General features: G+C 40.7%; 1 protein-coding gene across 1 annotated transcript; it reads right to left on the reverse strand.

Annotated features, from left to right (window-relative positions):
• Positions 1-791: 791 nt before the first annotated feature.
• Positions 792-8,377, reverse strand: LOC116301432 (synaptophysin). Its single transcript, XM_031710487.2, has 5 exons — positions 8,197-8,377; positions 6,575-6,928; positions 5,238-5,423; positions 4,006-4,166; positions 792-3,316 (listed from the first exon to the last, which is right to left on the reverse strand). Exons 1-4 carry the CDS (start codon positions 8,269-8,271, stop codon positions 4,014-4,016), a joined length of 768 nt encoding a protein of 255 aa, XP_031566347.2. The 5' UTR covers positions 8,272-8,377; the 3' UTR covers positions 792-3,316; positions 4,006-4,013.
• Positions 8,378-22,085: the final 13,708 nt, after the last annotated feature.

A 22,085-nucleotide genomic window follows, 5' to 3' on the forward strand; every position in this document is an offset into this window, starting at 1 on the left:
GTTCTTAGAGATTATTCAGGACAGAGGTAATTTCAGGGTTCGATAAAATTTGAATTCGGAGGTATTTTTCCTAACCTTGTCTTTTGGTATTCTATTTAAAAGGTAACAGGAAGGAAGGTACTGAATCGCAGGAAGATGATGCCTCGGTTTCCGTGTTCTGTAATGAGATAAAAACATGCAGTCATTTATCTATCAAACAGGGATTTTCGTTAATCATCATAAACTCCAGCTAAACGACTGGTTGTGGCTCAGTGAATGAACTTTAAAAGTAAAAAAAATGCACCTACTTTGGAATCGTTCTTTTCGTAATTACCATTCCACGCTTGATTGTGACGTTACATTTAATGATTATGACGTACATTGAAACAGCGCGCGCGCGGGAGAGAAACCACTGTGCCTCGTTCTCATGTGCACCAATAAAAACGTCCGAAAACGCAAACCATCCAATTACAGTCACAGAAACAAAATTGCAGGCAATAGACCTTTCCCGAATTCGCTAGAAAGACCACGAAAAAAGGGTTTAAAGTGGAGGTTGGTCTTGGTGAATAAAGGTTCAGTTTCGACTTTAAACCAACGTTTCGTTGTCTTTCTAACGAATTCGGGAAAGATCTATCTAAGATCTATTTAAGGTTCGCCAATGGTTGCTTTGGTGAGCGCGCATTGAAATGTATGCTAAATGTTAAACCACGCAATCATTCTCTTTAGCATTGATATTTTCTTTACCAGTACTAATCGTTGAAGAGAGCAGGCAGGCAGGCAGGCAAGTAAACAAACGAACAGACAAACAGAGATCAAACCTAAAAACTGCACTTTATTTACTCCTAGAAAAGTTAACATACCCTTAAATAATATATAAAGTTTATGCTACAGGTTGATTAACGAGTTGTTGAGAAGTTGGCATCACTAGGATTGGATTTATATTAGTAGGGGTATCAGACGCGATAACAACCGTTATCCTCTTCGCCACCATCATCACCATCATCATGATCACACTCATCATCCTCACCATTATCATCATTCAACACCATCTTCAGCAAGTATTTTGCGACATTTATGTCGTAGTTGTTGTTGACACGATAGATGCTCATTATGATGAAAGCGAAAACAATCTTCCCTTTTTTTTTCTTTCTTCCACTTTGAACTGCCTTCTCATACAAATCTGCTTACGATGCTATTTTTAATTCTTACCCTACACTTTCGAGAAGTTTCAGATAAAATGACACCGCGAAGCAGGACATTAAATCAACATACTTAATACTAAAAAATAGTTTAGCACTATTCCAGTGCTACAAAGATAATACTTAGCTGAAAACGAATGAAAACAAACCAAATTCCTGGAACGAAACTAGTTAAACTCTTTGAATGCTACAGTTTGTCAAGCAAACTAAAATTCTTTTCTCTCAGCATTTTCAGCTCCAGGATTTCAGCTCAAATGGACTACCTTAGCAAGGGAGTACTGTTTTTCCACTTCAGACCAAGTTTCATTCCCTTGAGAGAAGATGTTTTGGTTTGAGTTGTATCCATATTCATGTGTCTTCTCGTGCGCAACCGTTAAACCAAGAAATGATACTCTAGGGAATGACACGTGGTTTGAAATGGAAGAACATTACACACAAGCTAAAGAGGTCAATTCATCAAAAATTAATCTAACATTAAAGGACCTGTAAAAGGTTTAACACAAAGTGTGAAATTCTTATTAATTGCTAATACGTAGTTTGGTTAGGTTTACACTACTTTCCACGCTATCTTTTTCAAAAAATTCACACTTCAACAATATTTGAATGATATATTTATCGCGATTATGCCAACATTAACTTTTGAATTAAAAGAACATTACTAAAGTGATGAATGATTCTTGAACATTGTATAGGAAAACGACAGACATTGGAGTTAAACTAGAGTATCTTTTTCCTCAACAGTGTTCAACATTTATTTCATGTTGTCAGTTGGAGTTCTGGAATGGGTAATCTGAGACTACACAGTATTTGTGTGATGTGCTTATAGATATTTTGGCTAAAATACGAAATATCACATTTCTAACGCAAAAGTCATGCTTCATATTCCAATCTAAAAGGAAACTACATTGTTTGGTTGCAAATATATATGACTTGCAGCATGTTACTTGGTATCAGATTACAGATTCCAGATCTCTGACTGACAACGTTTTTTGAAATAGGTGTATATGCTTTATGAGATATAGCTAATCGCTAAAAAACTACAAAGCTGAGACTGGCGAGTATTGTCCTGGGTAAAGACATTTCATATCAAATGAGTACAGCTTTTGATACGAGTGGCAGCTCGAAGATGCTCAAAGGAGATGAAACAGTAACTATGAAAGATCTCAAGTCCATCAATAGTTATCAAGTGGTACAAACCAGTAAAAAGTATCTACTTATAATCCTTGCCGGTCTCCACATTATAGCTCTTCAGGTAACTAACTTTATTGAAATGAGTACATTATCTTTACACCAAAACAATGTATTGAATATTGATCACACGGCACCATGTTTATTTTCATGAGAATAAAAACCCTGGTTTGAACCTGCATAACCTCATCTTGACACACTTGAATGCGAGGCTATGCAGGGAAACATTTATTGCTCCCTTCAACATGGCTGCCGCACGAGAAAGATCCATGGTTCCTGAATGCCATCCAACATGGCGGCTGTCATGTGATCACACAAAACCTCTTTACTAGTTATTTGTTAATATTGATAGCAGTTCTCGGCCAATGTTACATAAGCTCAGTACCCTATAAAACTCGCTTTTTCACTGCACGCAATCAAAATAATTAGTCATTTTGGATTGGTGGCAGTGAAAAACCAAGAACGAGTAGTTGGCTGAAAACTTCAGAGTTTATTTAATGTTGTAAATTGCTGTAAAAAGCATTTACGTTTTTGCTCAATGGCCCTAAAGTTGTACATTGTTGATAGATTGAAATAACAAAAATAAAAGCTACCCCTAATGTGTGGTCAACTGTGTGCTTTCACAGTTTTACAAAATCTATTCTGATTGATTGCTGATTGTCCAAAAAGACTGATGCAACATTTACATTAGGTCAGAATCAAACACAAAACCATTATAATCAAATAGGATACTTCCAGGCAACTTGAAAATAATTATTATTGCAACTGTAGGGTCCACACTACAGCCTTCAGATAGAGCCAGTAACTTAACATGAATTATTCATGTTTTACATTAACATATACTAACCATTTGATACACTTTTTAACCTTATATATTGATAAATGTTACTAACATACTTTGAGCTCATTTGACACAACATACCAATTGAGTTTCCATCAAAACACAAGATCTGAAATTTGATAGAATTTGAAATACTTTAGCACAAACCTTAAATTTTTATTGAATCTTAAAACAACCTTTTTGCTGATCCAGTCAGGACACGGCTAATACACATATAACTTGCTGATCATATTGTTATGCATGTAAGGGTTTGTGGAGAGAGAAAATGAGAGAACTTGGAAAAAAAAACTTAAATCAAGACCATCAAGTGAAGAACAAACTCTACTCAAATACAATGCTAAGCACAGGATTCTAACCTGATACCCCAGAAGTAATTGGACGACTGTTATAATAACTTTGTTTCCAATTTAATTTTAATATATCATTCAGTACTATTGTATATGAGTAGAGTTGGTTGGTCTAGTTGGTTCTCTCCTGTGCTTTTTCTCTTGGTTCTCTGGTTTTCCTCCCTCCACAAGAATCAACTCTTAAATTCCAATTCAATCATGGAGCAGCCACTGGCTATTACCACTCTTTTCATTGCTACAGTACATGCTGATTGGGACAACAGTCGCAATAGGGAAATTGGCCAATACACTACCGTCAATCAAATAAATCAGTCGGTACCTTTATATTCTCTGGCTGGCAGCAGTGCATTGCCCTATTTCCCTGTTGTCTCGATCAGTGCGTAGCAGTGAAAAGAGTGCTAAGTGTTACCTTCATAAAACAAGGAAGATTTTCTTTTTGCTTGTCACTTACATGATTACTTAGATGGAAGATGCTGGAGGTGTCTCCTGGGTGACGGCATCTGGATCATTGCCTGGTATGTTGGTGGGATTGCGTGGGCTGTGCCAGGGAGTTTCCTTGAACAAGAACCAAATGTTGAAGCACCAAACAAGGAAATTCAGGAATCCAAGAACCTAAAAAAAGATAAAAGTAAAAAAAAAAAAAATACATATTTTAGTCCTTGCCTCTGACATCTGGCTCTCAGGTTTCATTCCTGGATCCACTAACAAATGTGAGCAATGTTTTTTTTGGTTTCTCCCTTGATTCTACTGTTTTTCCTCCCTCTGCAAATACTATCAAGATAAAATTTCAATTTGATCTGTGTGTTATCCCCTCCCACTTGGATCAGCCACCTTGACCCCCCTTGAAGATGTTATCTAAAAATGTTCGCTAAACATTGGGACCATTTGTCAAGGTGAGTCAAAATGTTTGGTGAAATTTTGGGACCGCAATCCTCTATTAAGCCGACACCTTTGGGGCCTTTTCTGGTTTCCGCAAGGTGTTTACTGAATAGATATTTATTTTAGTAAAGATGGATTGAGACCATGCAACTAGCTGTTCCTTCAATGAAGGGGTATCCACGTAATAAGTGGTCTGCCTAATAATGGATCTGCCTTATAGATATCACTGTACATATTTTTATATACAGCTACAAGCTGTATTTCAAAAGAGGTTGATGAAGGTGTTATCACCTATTCAGCGATCAACAAATACATTACAAATCTCTCGGGAATCAGACTGAAGTTAAAGAGCTATTGGGCTGGGTGTAATTTTGCTGAGTTTTTAGAGTGTACTACACGTGGATGGACAGTCTACACTTGTATGAGTGTACTCCATTAACGGAGTACACCTGTGTGACACGCACGCTACCGTGTCATACATCTCGGCTGTACTGTATTTCAAAACAATTTGATGAAGGTTTTGTGGCATGTTACATGTTAAAGTTGCTTACTAAGCTTGAAATGCATTTTATTCATATGTAAATAAAATATCAGCACAGAAGAAACTATTGCAGGGGGAAAATGTATGGATAAAGATTGGGAAAATTCCATATTGTTGTGACCTTTTGCTTATTGTATTCACATTGTCAGCCATAGTACAATTTGGACTTGGTATGCCACATGAAATGAAGCTTTCACCAACATTTTCTGAAATAGCTGCATGATTTTTGCAAGGGAGAAGGGGATATTTTCTGTTTTACTCACCACGGACACATTAAGAGCTCCATACGTGGAACCTGTTGAAGGATTACAATTATAGCTTCTACAGGCAGGATATTGAAGGGAAGTTTTACCGGAACTGGTAGCATCCTTAAGACCATCTAACCCAGCGGCCCAAGCAATTGATGCAGTAAACCAGAAAATGACATACACCACAGTGATAACAAAATCCTGGAAAAAAATAACACAAAATGGAAGAAGTTGAAAAATTGCCTATTGGGTAAGATGATAAAAGTCAAAGGCCCGGTTGTACGAAGCCTGGATGGCGCTATCCCAAGGATACAGTGTAGATCCTTATCAAGTGGATAAGGCAATGCTGTTATCAAATAGATTTATCCACTGAATGAGCGCGATCTACGTACATATCTATCTATCTGTTATAGACCGGACCAAGGTGTTTTTAGGCATGAATAACAAGACTTCAAATAGGCTGGTAATAAATGTCTACATGAGATGAGACTCTAGTGATTAATCGTACCAGTGTTCATGACATCCCACATTCCCTCCAGACCCAGTAAAGACAAGTTTTTAGAATACAGACTTGTAGGATTCCTGTGGATGTGGGGAGATTGGAGCCAAGGAGGCATGTTGCCTTAAACTCACCCCCAATCCCCACACATCCAGCAGGGGGAAACGGGACTCCACTGAGATTGGAGAGAAAAGGGGGACTGTTAACAGTCTATAAGTGCCTGGACCTTGAATAAACTCTCTGAGTGTTTACCACTATTTATCTTGATCCTGTGAAATGGCAACTATTAAGGGCTCAGTATTTGAGTAAATACAGTATTATTCTGAAGGCCTTTTTGAGGTGGAATTTTGGTCATAGTCAAAAATGGTAACTTGTAAAGTTATTCCAGACACCAAGATTACCTGGATAAATGTCTCTTTTAAATCACAAGACAAGTTTATTGTATTTTCAAAAATCACTGTAAAAATTGCACCTCAAATAACTACAAAAATCACCCATGTAAACAGCTGAACTTTTAGGGAAGTGTTCAGTGGCAGATCCAGAGGGGGTCGAAGGGGTCCATGGAACCCCCCTTGAAGGTTTGATCTTTTAGGTAATAGAAATATGTCTTATATAAATTTTGCTTAAAAGTATCCACAAAGATAATGTTGCACCAAATGATAGATATTTGCTGTTATAATGTTTAATTTACTGTTACTAGATAGTAAATTAGGTGATTAGAGCCAATTTTTTTGTCAAACATCGACTAAAAAAAAGAGAAGTATACACAGTTTAAGAAACAGAATCCCCCTTTGAAAAATCCTGGATCCATCGTTGGTGATTGTCATGTTAAATGTACTTATTTTTTTCTTACCACAATCACGAAGTTACAGATCCCAATATCAGTTGAAGCAGCATCATGATCTTGATTTTCAACAAACATGTAGTACAGCGTTGCGCCAATGGCGTAAAGGAAACAGGTCACCCCAACAAACACAAAATACTCCGATTCAGACTTGTAATTTAAGGGCAGAGTGCGGACATCCGATGACGAAACATTTTTACACACTGGAAGCTTAATATTGTCACTGAAGTAGTAGCTGATTTCATTAAAACTGTACGAAAAGTCAGCACCGGTGTGAACTGCGACTGTTTTATTACATGAAATGGAAAAGTCAAAGTGTCCATGATAACCAACAGTTGTCGAGAAGGCAAAAATAGCAATGGCCTGCAAACAAATGGAAAAAAAAAAATTTTTACCATGGTCTGCTGTTGCCCCTCACACCCTAGGGTTTAGGGTTCCATTCCTTGGATTATATTACCATGGCAGTTCAAGGGTTGTGCTCCAGTTTCTTTGGTTTTTCTCTCAATAAAAAAACCCAACCTAGTACTAAATTCTAATATTCCATCTGTCAGCTGTGCCCTGACTATAAGATCAGTCCAGAGGTTCGTTCAGTATTTGATATATAGTTTTCCTCATATGTTTGTTGTACACATTTGCAACATCTTACAGTCAAACTACCTCAAGCGTGAACACGTAGAGGTCATGAATGACTTCATTTTTGGATTCTTGATTTCATGATTCGATTTGAAGATTTATTAATGAAAATGAATCTGTAATATAAATGACTTACCTTCTGTTTGCACTATAAACAAGAGCCTACAAGCCAAGTTAATCAAATTTTTCATTAATAAATTTTCGAATCGAATAATGAAATCAAGAATCCAAAAATAAAGTCATTAATGACCTCTACGTGTTCACACTTGAGGTAGTTTGACTATAAGCACCCTACCACATCTCAAAACTGATGTTATTCATAAAAGAGAAAAAGAGATTTTTGCATTGTTACAGTGTTAGAATAAGCATAAAGTACGAACACTAAAATCGTGAAATACTTTGCACTATTTAGTACTAATAGCATTAATTAAACAAAAACAATATAATTAGTATAATTTAGCACTATTCAGTGTTAGTACTCCACTTTATTAGAGTGCATACCGTATATCCGTGAAAAACCTTGAAAGAAATTGCAAAAATTTGCACGAATTAGTAAGCTTAATTTCAGTAAACTATAGACGTACAATCCTTTGCACTGATTGTACAATTTTGTTAGTTAATTTTTTGCAGATTATATGGTATGCACTCTTGTGTCCATGTACTATCCAGTAATAATCTTAAAAAATAAAGGCTTGATCATCGCTATCATAATCAATAATTTATATTGAGGGTTATATGAGGCACTATAAATGACGTCAGAATAAGTATGGCACTGATCATTAGGTATATTAATGTCCAGCCCTGTCCGCACATTAGTCGTATATTAAAATAAATATTCAAAACAGAATGGAGTTGAATAAAAGCAGATAGTAATTTAGGCAGGATAAATGATAAAAGCAGCTTTCTGTGTGGAAGAGTTGAGATATTTGACTTTTTATTCAGTGTTCATTGATTGAAGATCTTTCGTCGGCGCCAAATCCTAGTAAAGTCATACTCACCACTTCAATGATTTTTATGAAGCCACGAGGCTCTTTGAGGATGTTGATGTTAGGGTTTTTGTTGAAAGAAGGCATGATCGGCGTCTTATGTGAAGAGAAAAGGCAATTTAAACTGAAGGACGAACTACAAATATGAACCGCCTTACAAACCAACAGACCTGCCTTGAAATACCAACCAACCCCGCACTCATCGATGGGTAAAATTACACAGGGAACCCAAGGACTAGTTCCGACACAGGGAGCCCAATTTTTTCTTTGAGGCAGGCAGAGTATTTTTGCATTTTCAAGGTGGAATGCACATCACTGGAATAAAACGGACAAGTTCTAGTCATAGTGGGGTGTCCAGTTTAGAACTGGTAAGGCGCGGATCGACCGTAGTGGCCACAGAAGACGACAGAAAGAATGGAAAAGCACGGCACGGTTCGTGTTAAGGCAGAGCATTTTGGTCTCAGGTCATCTCAGGTTTGAGAATGACTGAAAGAGCATTAGCCATTCTAAAGTTGAGGGGGAAACGTGGTCAAGTGAGCAATGCAGTACAGTGCATTTCGGGCTATTTTTTTTCGATGCGCACATCATTGGGGTTACATTATTTTCATGCAGAGACATCGGAAACCATGTCGAGCAAAAGAAAATGCACAAAGCCCTCCCTCCCCCTCCCCCTAAAACTTATTAATGTCAGGTTCGGTACGTAAGGAGATTTTGTCCTGACCACGCGCACATTTTCCGATCATTTTTAGTCGTCAAATAATTATCTGAATTCCTATAATAATTACTGGTTTGCCTGTGGCGGCCCAGTCTCAAAATGCGTTGCGTGTCTCCGCATTTTCCTGCGTCAGAAAATGCCAAAATTGCGCAATAGTACCCAGGGGTCTTCACGGCACTACCTAATACAGAGTCCTTTGCGGACATATGATACAGAGATCCCTTGTAAAGTCTGATTTATATTCATGTGCCAATCAATGTCTAATTTATCAAAGTGATTGATTGGGGTGGGACTGCGCTGAAATCTAAGGCTCAGTGCAGGATTAAAGGCACGACACATGGTGCAACTTTGCGCGCAATGTTGCTGAAGTAGGATAGTTTTTTATTTCAGCAACGAAGCTTGCAACAAATTGCGTCGTGTGTCATGGCTCGCAACATTGTGCGCAATGTTGCACCGTGTGTCCGTAGCTTCAGGAAATACTCGTGTGTATAAACTGAACAAGAAAGTTCAAGATGCCGTGAAAAGATCTTTCTTTTATTCGTCTACTCAAATCTTTAATTTAGCTTCTCAGTATGCTATACAAAAAGAGTTTAAGATTAATAACTCTAACTTAAAGTAGGAAAATAAGGCTTCAAATCTTCCCGTGAGTCAACAAATACCATGTTTAATTAATAAAGTTGGTGACTTTCAACTCCTCGAGGTAGATTGCCTTCACCTTTTGATTTAAGTCATTTGACTTGCCAGATTTTTACTTGAGATTTTTAAAGATAAATGGAACTGCCGGCCATTTATTCTCCTGCTGATATGAAAATACCTAAAGGCCGGCAGTTTCTCTCTCTTTTTTTTTTGTTTGTTTGTTTGTCAGGGATTATATATACTTATTTCAATAAAGTTAGTCACCTGAAAAACTATAAAGCTGAGGCCGACTAGGATTATGGGTAGATTCATTTTACACGTTTAACCGCTTGATAACTGTTCATGGACTTGCGAATCTTTTACCGGTTACAGTAGGTTTTTGCTGACTAACTTTATTGAAATAAGTGTATCCTATACTAGATCTCAATTTGACGGATTTGTGTTGACATTAATAGGATGTTCAAAAATAGAAAGAGGTTTGCTATTCTTTATTCTAATTTTTAAAAAAGAAAATAATAATAATAAAAAAAAAGGATCAAAAGCGTGAGTAGGTATAATGTTTAGGTCACCCATCCAAGTGCAACACTCCTCAGTCGAGCTTGACTCAGTGTCTTGAACGACCACGATTTATCCACTGGACTACGGTTCCAAGTGAATCAGCATAACAATAGCTGTGAAAACAATGCACCAAATAGACTAGACTTTTTAACATTATAATTTCATCCGATCCCGTGCGTGGCAGAGATGCAAGGGATTAGCCGATATGGTCTGGGGGCCGGCTGGTCTCTCCCCTGATGCTTCGGCTAGAACATTTTCTTGCGTAATTCGTACACCCAAGGGCAGAAGGATTTAATCGCCGTCAGGTCCGAAGTCCATACGTCGCCTCAGCTCTGCGGATGTCTCGGGGGTATGGCAAAGTTGAGTCGTATTTTTAGAAATTTTTTTTTCGGTGGGTTCGAATCCCATCTTATCCAAATAAGATTTTTTTTCTTTTAAAATTCATTTTTTATTAGATTTAAATCTTAGAAAAGATGATATTTTTAGCGAAAAAAGAATTAATCCTAGTCTGTTGCTTATACACCGAATCGAAATATGGCGACCAATTTGAATAACTATTGTTCTGCACTGACAAGCGACTGACTAGCCTCGTGTTCACGTGGAAACATAAAAGCATTTCCACATGTATGAGAGGCTAGTCAGTCGCTAGTCAGTCCAGAACAATAGTTATTCAAATTGATCGCCATAATTCAATTCGATGTATACTCTTGTATAAATTCGATCAGACGTTATCAGTCATATAAGTAAGGTTTCCTATCTTTCCTGGCAAAGTTTACTGTCAAGAACATTCACTGCACTTTGATCTCTATATCATATGCCCGCAAAGGACTAGTGGGTGTTGCCGTGAAGACTTTTGGGTACTGCTGCGCAATTTCTTCATTTCCTGACAAGGAAAATAAACAGCCTTCCCAGTAAATAATATAAAAACGAAGAATGTTTTAAAGCTAAGAAAATTAATTGATGATTCTGACTGAGAAAGCTGGGATATTTGATGTTGTGCGTCATGGCGCAACAAGTAGTGTGACATGCAAAACGCAGAACTGTTTATTTTATAGCTTACAAAAGGGCAGAACCTGCAATTATTTTAATATTACGTAGGGAAAGGGAGAAAATCGTCTTAGACGAGTTGAACGAAACCGTCCCATTATCTTTTGACTAACATTGTTAACTTCTTCAGCTGTACTAGGCCCCTATGCATGATACAGGCATCCCAGTGAACACCAATGGGGCGTTTTGCTATCCGAATCCATCAGACTTTGAATCAGTTTCCTTATCATGTTTATGGATATGAAATTAAAGCTGCCTTCTGTCAAATTATCTCAACTTTTAAACAAAAATCCAGATTAAATTTCGCCCCGTGCACTTTTTCCCGCCATACGGGAAATTCCCCTTCGAATTCACCTTCATCAAACGCACGCGCGCATTTTCACTCAAACGAAACGCGCGCGTTTTTTAAAGACGGAGCCGTTGCTAGCAAAGAACGATGGCGCGAGCTTGGAGACTCATTAGCTCCTAATCATTGATAATCAAGCGATCTTCAACGCATAAGAAGACAGACTTGATCTTAAACACCCCGAGGGATAGAAAATTCAATTAACTTCTGGACGTCACGCTTTTGTTGAATTTATTAAATTAATCACAACGTTCTGGTTATCCATCTTACTATACCAGAAAAACGAGCTAAATGAAGACCCTTGTGTTAAAGTTTCTTTTCCAGGTCATCAGTGTTTGACAGATTATAGCGTGGATAATATTAAAAACGATTGAAAGCTTGTCAACGTAAAGGATTTTGACATGAAGGTTAGCGGTTTTAAGATGAAAACCTGTCGATTCAAGTCACTCTTACTGACAATATCACTACTAAAATCAATGAGATTAGTTTTGTACGACCCAAGATTTTGTCAATATTCTCATGACCTTGCTTAATAGGTTACTTTCTGGTATAGGGACACAGAGAAGAGTTTTCGTATAGCAACGCTGTCACAATAGAAAACATGTCAAGGCAAGTCTCAAAAAGTCGTAGCATTTGCCAAAAAAGCGAATTGTTATATATGTATATAGATAAGAGCCAGATAAGTCCTGCGTTTATCGTTTTCTATATGTCGGGGAATTTACAGCTGGACTAAGTGTTTTTTCAAATTAAGTTGTTTTTGACTCGAAGATACAAAGATTAGTCTATATCAAGCTTGGTAGAGCGTGAAATCGTACCTAAACCCCTTCGTCAGATATATTTTCTGGGTTCAACAGAAATGGTATCACATTTCTACTCAATGGATATCAGACGAAGTTTATTATTGATGCTGTCTGGGTAGTAGTATAGGGAATGGGGGTTCCAGCGCAATCTCAACACGGGCAAGATCCGCGTCAAAAATCCACCTACGGACGACCCCCACTCCAAGTGTGGTTGAGGGCAACAGCGCAAATATGTTAGTCTATATATGGAGTGCGAAGAATGTAAAGAGTTTGTTTATGATTTCTGTGTAAAGTGCTTGAAACCCAAGTTTGTACCTACTAAACCAAATAAGTATATTTGTTGTGACAAGAAAATGCAAATAGAAGACGACACGTCAGCACAGTGTTACGAATGTGGTAAGAATATTCGTAATGCCGTACCAAATGCTACCAAAGAGCAGTATTACGCTAATGGAGGCCGTAAGAAGACCCCATACAAAAGAATAAAATACTTCAGAGACTGGATGAGCCACATTCAAGGTCATCGGCCGGTATATTTAGACGACGAAGTAATGGAAAGAATTATGAACCACTTAGAAGAGCCAACCCCACAAAGTCTACGGAAAACGCTGAAAAAATTAAAACTAGGGAAATATTACAAAGCTATTCCCTATCTTTTGTCTGAAATTACCGGTAAGTCTATTCCCGAGGTTTCTGATATGAGCAGAGCCGAGTGGATGTTTTGTCGGCTGGATAAGGATATTCCTTATTATCCTGACGTAATTTACGAAATATTTTATGAAATAGACCCCAGCCACCCCCTGTTAGGATGGATTCCGAGGCGACAATAACATATTACGCGTAATTCATACGATGAATTTATATTACGCGTAATAATTTGCCAAATAAGGTTATGCAAATAATTTATATTACGCGTAATAATTCGCTAAATGATTCATATTACGCGTAATAATTCGCCAAATAATTCGTATTACGCGTAATAATTCACTGAATTTATATTACGCGTAATAATTCACTGAATTTATATTACGCGTAATTTCTAGACTGACGTTCAATATGTAAATAGAATCCCGTCACGCTCTTTTCGAAGCAGATGTTCAATGAGCGAGCTTTCTTTGAAGCTCTTCTTTTGCCTCCTGGTAGATCTTTTTGCGAGATTCCTCGGAAAGATCTTTTACGACTGTTTTTTTATTCCTTATGTCCGACTTTAGTTTCTCGTACTTTTCCTCTTCAGCTAAGATAAGCGAGAATTCTACGTCGTCTATCTTTCTGTCACGCAAAGCCTTTGAGACGAGGTCAGTGATAGTATTTACTTTAGCCCTTGACAGAGCTATTGTCGTGTCATGCTTGGATATTTTGCTTGACAACTGTTTCATAATACCCGTAGCAAAAGCCGAAATGATACCACAGGTTGCCCCAACGCCGGCCAAAGGAACTCCAACGATTATTCCCGGTCCAGTAAGCGAAGTAGCAACGCCGGAGCCCGTTAACACAACAGATATGGATCCTGAAGTTATCGCAATCTTATGTAGCGTACTCCGGGCTCTGACGTATTTCTTCCTGACCTCCTCATAGTGTTTTGTCTGCCCTTCCAAGTAAGCGAGGATTAGATTTGCCTTATTCAAGCGGAAGTTCTCGGCGTTTAATTCGTTAGGTCCCTCCCTAGGTAAATCAGGATAAAGCGGAGGTGCTGATGGTATAACATCCATTATATACTAATGTACGACGCTTTTGGAAATAACATAGAGGAGCAACCACATAACAGCCACTGGAATTGGGAAGCATTTAAGAAATTGTATCCCAAAGCAGTAACCTCGAAGTTTGAAAGCAGATCTGACGGGATTTACTTCAAAGAGTATGATGACTTAGTTTACAGCAATAAGGATTTGGAAGAGGGATTGGAAAAATTACACCCAAAAACACCCGTTCATAAGCCCGTTTATAAAGCACCTAATTTTCCAAGGAATCTATTATTAACCACGGAAGATTACCCATTTTACGATGCTGAAGGTGGTGTAAACAACTTCGAAAAATTGGTAACGCATCTAGAGATTTTAGTGGGTAAGCAATCATTTAACGTAGTAGTAAGGAATATCTTTAAAGAGACGATGTTGAAGCATACGTCAGGTAAAGAGGCCAGGGAATGGTTAGCAGGGCCCAATATGCGGTATTGGCCGCAGCAGTTAGACTTTGCTATTTGGGCTGCCACTAAAGGTTGTGGTGTTGCCGCGGACATGTTCCACATTTCATTTATGCGGTTTCACGTTGCCTTTACGGTAAGGAGGTTGTTGAAGGAGCTTAACGTACCCCTACCGGGAGATGGGGCATTTAATCCAATGAATAACCGATATGACGCCGCAGCCCTGGAAAGGTTAATTAATGAGTTCAAACCACAGCAAAAAGACTTTCGTTATAAGGAGGGTAAGACGCATGGGCTGGGTATAGTTTACGTTTGGGGTGCCAATGGTGAGAAGCCGGCTGACTACGGACATCAGGAATACCCAAGTAATGAGTTAGAGTTCGGTGATATGGGTGGTGATAAGGGCAATAATTCATTAATTACTAGAATTCAAACGAACTACCCCGGCACTTGGGATCCGTTCGTGTTAATGAAAGGAAAAGGTCTAAGAAACCTAGCCAGGATTAACCGTAGCATAGAAGCATTCGTGTACTGCATCCTGGGAGCGCAGGTAAATACCCGCAACCCCATTGTTGGATCCCAAGGCGCTTCACAGGAAACGCAACAAGAATTCCTAACTTTATTTGAGTCTGCAATAATAGAGAACAACATATCCAAGTCGGTGCAGAGATATCAATTAGCGGTGCAGCAGTCTAAAGTGCGACTGGATTACGCTTTGTCGCCTGGTTGTTGGTTAATGCCAAGTAATTTAGTTATTAACACCAATTCCGTTGTGGGTTATAACAACAAGCTGCAGCGAGCTACTAAGGATATGAAGTTTGGGGTGAATGACGTGAACTCTGACACTCTTAGGAACATTCCTCACTTCGTAGAGAAGCCAAAAAAGTCACACGAAGCGAAGCTACCCGTAGTTAAGAAACCATCGAAGAAGGCCCATGTTATGCCTACGATACCCGAGGAATACGACCATAACTTACTAAAAGCCAGCTTAGCAGCCGCGGGTGTTGGTCTGAGTTATTATATATGGCGATGAACAACCCCTACGTAGCTGGAGTAGATTGTGTTTATACGACTTACACAGGTGAGAAAAAATACACCCAAGCATCTTGGGTTGATGTCACGGGCATGTCCGTAGACCTGAACTATTCAGGAAAGAAGTTAATCCTTTGTAGCATTTGCCTTGGCTCCGCGAGTCATGCTAACATTGGGTTTCGATTTTGTGATGTTAACGGCGCACTACGGCCAATGCGCGCGAAGACGAACAACAGGGAGCCAGCACACTTTTCCGCAGAACCACCGACGAGTAGCGCTGAAAATTTATCGGTTTGGACTTTACACATGGTTGCCGATTGCCATGGGGAGGTAAAGCTGCAGATACGCGTAGACGACACCGGGAGCGTTTGCATAAATAGCATAGAAGATCAGAGAAATAAGGCATATGATCACATGACAATTAGCACTCTTACGGTGCTTAGCCTTTAAATATATGAATCCACATTTAAGTGAAATGCGTTACCTCCACTACCTAGGGTCAGAGAGTTACAACAAACATGAGTGGTTCGATGTGGGGATGTGGGCTGAAGTTGGAGGTCCTGCGTTAGTCGTTTGCACCGTTAACGTCGGTACGTTGGTAAGCGCAAACGTGGGGTTTAGGCTTGTTGATGAGAATAACGAGCCTTTAACTCCCTATCGAACTTCCTCGAGCAATAGGAGAGTAGCTCACTTTTCGATGGAGCCAAACAAGTTTAGCGGTGAAAACCTAACACCAGTTACGTTTCACGTGGTAGTTAACTGTAAGTATGCTAAGCTGCAGGTGTTTCCTGACGACGTTACCAGCGACGGATCAAACTTTGGTTATGTAGTGATAAATGGTGTGTATAAAAACGACGATGCCGCCTGGAACCACAAACCCATTAGCACCATGAGCGTGCTGCCGTTAGTCCCGCATTATCGAGGCGGCGCGAATACTATCTTTACTTATCCCAAGCCGAGAACACCTCGGGTACCCGACAAGGATAAGCCCCCAGTAACGTACCCAGATAAGATTAACCCTGAATCTTCTTCAGGAGTACCACTCCAATAGCGACGACCAAGATCCAAATATTATTCCCCACGAACTTCAACAGTTCTCCGCCGGCCCTAAGTGCCAAGGAAACAACCGAACCCAGCAGCCCAGGAAGACCGGCTGCCATCTTTTTTCCCAAGCCCGTTAGTCCATTGCCTAATTTCTTTACGCCCGCGCCTGTAGCCTTAAGCGCGGATAGGATAACTCCTACTACGCTTGAAATAGCGACCGCAAATGCCAGCGGAATGCCATACTTCAAAAGGGCTCTTTTTACCTTTTCCTTGGTGGTAAGCCCCAATTCTCTTTCCAGGTTGTCCTTTTGCGCTTGTAATTCCGCGACTCTTTCCTGAAGGGCTTCTAATTCCCTTTGTGCTGCCTCCCTTTCCTCTTCGGGACGAGTTTGGTCATTAATTATTTCCTGCTGCCGCTCTATTTGCCCCTCCAGGTCTTCGATGGCCTGATCTCTTTGCCGGATTTGCTCCTCTTTAGTGTTGATTTCGGCAACCAACTGCCGCCGTTCCTCTAAAGAGCCTGCTATGGCGGTACGTAAGTTCTTAGCTTCTTCCTTGCTTATGTCTAGGTCTTGCAGGGCAAGTTCGAAGGCGTGTCGGGTTTGGTCTCTTTCACGTAAGGCATTTCCTTCTCGTTCTCTCATTTCCGTTATTCTTTGGTTTTTATCATCAAGTTCTCTCTTTCGAGCATCAAGGAGTAGTCGGGTTTGCCGCATGTAATCTGCTTCCCTTTCCTCCATCGCTTGCTTTAGCTCTTCTACTTCCCTTATCGCCTCAAGGCCTTTTTGTTGCCGCTGCATTAGGGTCTTAACTCTTTCGACGGCTTCGTCAATATTCTCACTATTTTCTCTCATTCTTTCGGGTAAGTTGGGCTCTCCTAATGCCTTTCTAAGGGTTGGAGGAATATTTTTATCTGCGTAGTATTTACCATTTATGTCCCTGATGACGTATGGATGAGCATTAGACCTATTTAACCTTGCTACTATGACTTCCCTGCCCCATTCGTTATCCGCGTCAAACATTACTTGGGCTTTGTTTGGATCCCAGTTTGGGAATTCTTCCTTGATCCTATCAAAATCGTCCGGGGTTTCTTCCATGGATTCATTCATTTGTTCCTGAACCCTACTAAGCCATGCAGCGCTGGGGGCTTCAGGAATGTCGCCGCCTGGACCTACTACGTAATCCATTTGCAAAAATTCTGGAACGGGTTTGTATGGATTTTTTCGTGTGAACATACGATTTAATGTGGCCTTGACCCTCCTCCACCTACTACCAAACTTGTCTCTTAAGGCTGCGTCGTATATCAGGGGGTCGGTTTCCGCGCCTTGGGTCCATGCGTCGAATTCGTCGTCATTAATGTCGACTTGACCTTCTTCGGTAAGGGGATCGAAGTCTGTTCCTTCTACTTCCATTATATATGATAAGCTCAAAGTTAAACCCCAACATATTACCTAAGCAGGTTGGTGGACTGAAAGCAGAACGCACCTTTCACCGGGCCACCTTTACCCCCAGCAGCGCTAAGCCAGGGGAAACCCTGTACGTAGGCGTGCCCCGCCTAACGGATAACCTAGTGTTGGTTCCTGGCACCCTGGCGCTAAGGTTTGACCTAGCAATACAACCAAACACTGCGGACGTGCGTTACGTCGTCAATAACGTGGGTAGAAACCTCGTTTCCAAAATACGCGTAAAGTTCGCCGGGGAATCCTTGCTGGACTTGAACAGGTATGATTTGTATACCACGTACAAAGACTTATGGTTGACTGCATTTGACCGCGCGCAAAGGATAGAGCAGGGAATCGCCAGTGATGCCATACGCAAGGTAAGGAGCGCAGCCTCTGGCGCCTCAGGAGAAGACGAAATAAAGACGGCTTATGGTACTAAATATGTCGTTCCATTAGATTTCGAAGTTATCACGAACCACGGTGCATACTACCCAAGGCAGCTAAGCGAACTGCAGTTCGAAGTAACCCTAGCAGACACTACAAACATCCTGCAGGGAAAGGACGTAAGTTCAGCAGCCGTCCACCCATACTCCGTTACTAACTTAGAGCTGCAGTATGAAACGGTATACAGCGAAGACTTAGCACGTAGCGCCGGTATGGAATACAGCTCCGGGAAGGCTTTCCTTTACGATCACGTCGTGATGTATAAGACGTTCAGCTTTACAAATAATGTCGAAGAGGTCATCAACCAAAGCATTAACCTTCCCAGGCGCAGCCTTACAGGGATAATGTTGCTGTTCGCAAAGACATACACGGCAGGATTGCGTGACTCTGAGGCATTCTTTAATCCTAACATCACTAACGTAGGCGTTAGCATTAACGGAGTGCCTAATAAGGTTTACTCACAAGGGATAAAGCCCGAGGACATGTACCGGGAAGTCGCGCGTAAGTTTGGCGACCAAATTAGCCCCGAGGAATTCTTTAAGGATAAGTATGCGCTGTGGATCGACATGCGCACGACGAACGACGAAGACCTACATGGACAGGGATTGCGGCTGGTAAATACCCAGGACGGCATTACGTTGGAGATCAAGCGCACCAAAGACGCCAGCGACACTACTAAGATAAATGCATACATTTTCGTAGTCTCAGACGCGCAGCTAAGCGTGGAAATGAATCAGCTAAAAAGTGTTGCGTACTAGGATGATTGAGGATAAAAATATCCCTTACGTATAATATGCTCCGCGTATTCGAAAACAACGAAACTAAACTGCAATGCCTAGTGCAAAGCGACAAGCTGTACTTTAAGGCGAAAGAGGTAGCAAAGGCATTAGGTTACGCAGACACCAAAGATGCTATTAAAGTCCACGTGCGGGATAAGCATAAGAAGAGGCTTAGCGAATTTAGAATAGAGGTGAATCGCCTCCCTTCTGGTTCACACCCACAATCCCTGTACGTGACGGAATCTGGTTTGTATCAGTTAATATTTAGCTCCAAGCTACCGACAGCAGAGGCATTTCAAGATTGGGTCTTCGAGGATGTCCTACCTACGTTAAGGAAGACGGGGAAATACTCGTTGGATGGTCCAAATAAGTTGACCTTCAAGATCGAGGATGAGTTCGACTTACATAAGAAGGTCATCGATAAGATACGCAGGTTTTACCCTACGCTGATATTAGCGCCTGGACTCGGGGAATTGCAAGATACCACCAGTAAAAGGATAAAGTGCTGGCAAAAGGGCTACCAGGCAGGTCAACCCGACATCCTAATTCTTAACTCCCATAAGAAATACAATGGGTTCTGTCTGGAACTGAAGACGCCAAAGGGTAACGGCGTATTGTCCGACAAACAAAAAGCGGTATTGACGCAATATGAAATGAATGGATACTTAACGATGGTAAGCAACGATTACGATCTGATCTGCAGGGAAATCGACCGTTACGTCGACGGCATTCGCATACCTTGCCCTTGGTGTGTTAAGGCTTTCAAGTCGCAGGAGACGCTACAAACGCACCGAAAGATATTTCATAAATATAATGATAGTTGAACAAACTCACTGGCGCGAATTAATACAAGGCATTTCATACGAAATAAAAAATTACGTCGTCTTCGAGGACATTAACCGTTTAAGGTTGGTCCTCTTAGACGGCAGCCAAGAGTACAGTTTATGGGCTCCTGACTGCGTACGGTACGTACTGCAAGGCGAAGAGTACACTCACATACGTAGCTATGGTAAAGTCAACGGTCGATGGAAGTTCGACGTTGAAAGAAAGGTGGAGGCTAATCCATTGTGTGATTAGTCGTCCTCATAGGCTTCTAGGTATTGGTCTGCTACGTCGGACCTCATTTTTTCCGACATGAAATCGATCGATATCGTAATCAAGGCTCCTCCTGCGAACGCTGTGACGTAAGGTAACATCATATATTAGACCATTCTTTTCGTATTGCAAGGTAATGGTCTAAAGGCTTGGGACCTTCGTACAGGCAACACCAAATATGTTGACCGCTGCGTTGACAACCACATTTATCGCAGATGCCGTCCCAGTGTTCTCGGTTCTCCCATCTTACTCCTTCGTAGTCGTCAAAGCATACGAAATCTTGGTCTATTTCTTTTTTACGCAGCACTAAAGCCCGGCTGGTTTCAAGGGGGCAACATCGCTCTGCTAAATCGCCGTGGGTTTCACAGACAACTTCTTCGAGGTGGTAACGCCGGCAGCGGTATTTATGCCAGTTTTCTTCGAAGAGGGGTTCATCGCATCGGCGGCAATGGCCTTTAAGGCAGACTCTATGCTCGCGGTGATATCGTAGGGCCTGTACGGTGGACAATTCCTTACCGCAGTCGCCACAAACAGTGCTGATGGTCTTTTGACAGACTTTCTTGGAAAGGTGGTATTGCAGCCGCTGCTTGCTACTAAAAGCTCTATCACATTGCACGCACTTCATTATATATACCTTATTTTTTATTGTTAAATTGTTAAACCCTGTAAGGGGTTTTAGGATAGGGTCTATTATTTCTTGTTATTTTGTTAAGCCCCCATTAAGAGATGAGGTATCATTCTTTCTCATCGTTGAAACCAGCAAAAAGATAATCATGTTAACCATTCTTCGATCGTGATGATTTAACAAAATAACAATAAAAAATAGACCCTTGCTTGAGACCTCTTTGCAGCATTTAACAAAATAACAATAAAAAAGAAAGACCTATGCTAATTCCTCTTGCTGGGGCTTAGTAAGATCTTCTTTGCGACCTCTTACTCTTCTCGAGCGTCGTCTAAAGTCCTTCGTGCTTTAGTATCCGCGGGACACCAATGTCCAACGAAGTCTTCTTCAGAGAATACCTTATTACAGTGACGGCAGGTGTATTTTTTACACGGTTTGGGTATCGGTGTTTTGGGAGGGATTATGCAGTCAGCAGGTAGTTCGCACGTAATGCAGTCCATATATCTATGGGGGATATCGAATGAAGTCCTTAATGGACTCCTTAGCCCACGTCGCCATTGTCAAAAGCGCACCAAACCGTTCCGCGCGCTTCAGACCACACATTTCATCGTACAATTCCTGTACACGCTCTTTTAACCGGTCTATCTCTTCCCTTTGCATTTCTATGGTGTCTCTTTTATCTTTTGCGTCAGCGGCAATCCTTCTTACTACTTCCACTGGGTCCATTGTATATATAATGGATCCGAATCATATTCCCTGCAATGCTCTGATAGTAGGACCCACCGGCTGCGGTAAAACACAGTTCGTGGTAGAGCAGCTATTAGGACCCTTTAGATACCGCTTTGACTACATAGTGCTGCTTTGTCCCACCTACGTGAATAACCGCACCTGGACGGGTATAGGAGTGAAAGATGACGACTTCTTCGTAGATATCTTAGATCCTAACGAGTTATCCAGCCATTTGAAGTTCTGGCACAAGCAATTCCCTAAAGATACGCAGACTTTACTCATACTGGATGACATCGCCTGCGGGGACGACGTAAAAAGACGCACCTCCGAATTAGTGAAGCTCGCCTTTAGCGGCAGACATGACAACATTAGCGTTTGGTTGCTTTCCCAGCAGCTTACCAGCGTCTCTAAGCCCTTTAGGGAAAACATAGGCTCTCTCGTAGTATTTTATACTCCGAGCAAGTCTGACCTG

Source organism: Actinia tenebrosa, unplaced genomic scaffold (assembly GCF_029948245.1).
Source record: "Actinia tenebrosa isolate PJP-AT-01 unplaced genomic scaffold, QUT_ActTen_1.0 PGA_scaffold3__52_contigs__length_22856419, whole genome shotgun sequence".
NCBI classification, from domain to species: domain Eukaryota; kingdom Metazoa; phylum Cnidaria; class Anthozoa; order Actiniaria; family Actiniidae; genus Actinia; species Actinia tenebrosa.